Below are 2295 nucleotides of genomic sequence, written 5' to 3' on the forward strand. Positions count from 1 at the left end.
ATGGAAACCATGATTACTCAACAGCTGTTTCTGGGTGATCTTCTGCTCTTATGAAAAGCCACTTGCTGGTAGATATCAAAGATAGTGTATCAAACTATTGTAGAATTCCGTCCTAACGAATCGCAAATTTATAAGTATTATCTACTTGTACATATACACACACACCTATATGCTTGAGTGCTGTGTTATCAGCAAATGCTTGAGCGTTCCACAGAAATTCCCAAGCTTCTGTGAAGCACAGTTTTCTTCTGAACTTTCACACATGCAAACGGTGGTATTGAATAGTGCTTAAAAAGATGTTGCTTCTAAAGTTTCTTGCGCTACTATCGAGCCTAATATTAGGTGTAAGACTATGCGCAGGAAATGTGGACATAACCGTCGAAGCTCTCGACTGCAATTGCGATGTAGATATTGAGATTGTGAAAAGGGTTCTGGGAAAGCTGGAAAAACTCGAAAAGCGTGTGGAGGAAATCTACAGCCGAAACGAGATCAAACAAGTGGAAAGAGCGTAATAAAGCATTGTTGTATAAATAGTTTCGAATAAAAGAAATCTTTTTTGTTGTTGTTGTATAGCAAACTAAAAACGAATATGCCCAGCAGCTGCTTAGAAGCTACTGCCGCCATATCTAAAAGTGGCATCTGCAAGATTCAAGTCGGACGCTTTAGCGAAATCCCGTTCGAGGTGTGGTGTGAAGAGGATACCGATTTCGGCGGTTGGACCGTCATACAGCGGCGTGTCAGTGCTGATGTTGACTTCTATAGGAATTGGACGGACTATAAGGTCGGTTTCGGCAACTTGGCCGGTAACTATTGGATCGGGCTCGATAAGCTGCATGCACTTACTACAAGCTGTGAACATGAACTGTACATAAAAATGGAAAACTCCGGTGGTGAGAAATACTATGCGAAATATAGTGCATTCGTTGTAGGTAGCGAAGCGGATGGCTTTGTTCTGAAAACTGTGGGCGATTATAAAGGAAATGCCGGTGATTATTTCCAAAATCACGAAGGCAGTAAATTCAGCACATACGATCGCGATAATGACCAAAAGGACGATGATAATTGCGCGAAGAAATGGCGTGGCGGCTGGTGGTATAACTGTTGCTATTGGAGGTAAGTTACAATGGCAAAATACATATTTGGCATAAATAATATTTACATATGCGTGTTTTGACAGCAACTTGAACGGCGATTATACAAAAGGTAATAGCGGTCAGGGTATAGTGTGGATCGGTATAAGCAGAGATGAGTCATTGAAATTCGTACAAATGATGATACGTCCGACGCAGGCCTGCATGAGGCGGCTTTCGTTGAGATATTGAGCTCTGCGTTTGCCAAACAATAAAATACTTTTACGACATGACGCTCAAGTCTATGCTATGCATTATTAAAAATGTATCTAATTTACCATATATTTATATATTTTATAAAAGTTCTTATCTGCTGTAAATTTACTACTGTAAATAACGAATGCGCTCTCTTTTGTTTCAAAAGAGGTATTTAAGCTCATGAGCTTATTGAAGCCTATTTCATACTAACGCTTTATTTCTAGTGTTAATGTATAAATTAAATTTTCTTTGTAGTGCAAATGTCTATGCCTTGATATATTTCTATTCGCTGAAGGCTCCGATATTTGGTTTTATAAGAGATAGGCAAAAATAAAGCAGCAGGTCTTCGGCTTGTGTGAGACTCACAGAGAATATGCTTCAATAAAATTATCTGTTGTTGTTATAGCAGCAGAAAACATCCCTGAAGTTCTAATGATGCTGAGATGGCAATCTTTGGTCGGATAAAATTCCGGGTCCGCTCCGGTTACCTAGAACCGACTGTCTTAGGAACGGGTTGTCTTATAAGTAATGTTATCACATATACATTGGTATCGGCGTTTCAAGGGTGATATTTTGATTAATTGTCGACAATGTGTGGCAAAAGTGAAGTGTGACAAAAAGCGAAGTCGTCATCTGGAATATTGTCTAGTAGAGATAAAAAGCTTTGATTGTCTTGTCTTTCAGTTTTTGTTAAAGGATTTCTTTATTGTTAACTCCAATAAATATCAAATCGCTTCAAAGTGATAATTTTAAGTTATTAAACAAATTTTTTCTAGAGACGGTCATTGCTCGGCAGGCATTGTCAAACTCAGAAGTGTATTTCATTCCAAGTCCGTATCGTGTGTGTAAATATGAGTTAAAATACATATATTTAGTACACATCTCGGATTTGAAGAAAAATACATTCTCCATTCATATTTGTGCTCCCAACTGCGCGCGGATATAATCATATAATATGTTTATCGAT

The 2295-nt window shown here is 38.3% G+C and overlaps 1 protein-coding gene across 1 annotated transcript; it reads left to right on the plus strand.

Annotated features, from left to right (window-relative positions):
- The first annotated feature begins 226 nt into the window (after positions 1 to 226).
- Positions 227 to 1589, plus strand: LOC106626143 (fibrinogen C domain-containing protein 1). Its single transcript, XM_014245953.3, has 3 exons — positions 227 to 508; positions 574 to 1113; positions 1178 to 1589. The coding sequence occupies exons 1-3, from the start codon at positions 297 to 299 to the stop codon at positions 1320 to 1322; spliced, it is 897 nt and encodes a 298-aa protein (XP_014101428.1). The 5' UTR covers positions 227 to 296; the 3' UTR covers positions 1323 to 1589.
- Positions 1590 to 2295: the final 706 nt, after the last annotated feature.

Source organism: Bactrocera oleae, chromosome 6 (genome assembly GCF_042242935.1).
Source record: "Bactrocera oleae isolate idBacOlea1 chromosome 6, idBacOlea1, whole genome shotgun sequence".
Lineage (NCBI taxonomy): Eukaryota > Metazoa > Arthropoda > Insecta > Diptera > Tephritidae > Bactrocera > Bactrocera oleae.

Bases quoted from the DNA above. Each gene is read 5' to 3' on its own strand.
- LOC106626143 (XM_014245953.3), top strand. From the start codon at position 297: ATGTTGCTTCTAAAGTTTCTTGCGCTACTATCGAGCCTAATATTAGGT. The intron at 509-573 runs GTAATAAAGCAT...GTTGTTGTATAG, and splicing joins ATCAAACAAGTGGAAAGAGC to CAAACTAAAAACGAATATGC. The intron at 1,114-1,177 runs GTAAGTTACAAT...GTGTTTTGACAG, and splicing joins TATAACTGTTGCTATTGGAG to CAACTTGAACGGCGATTATA.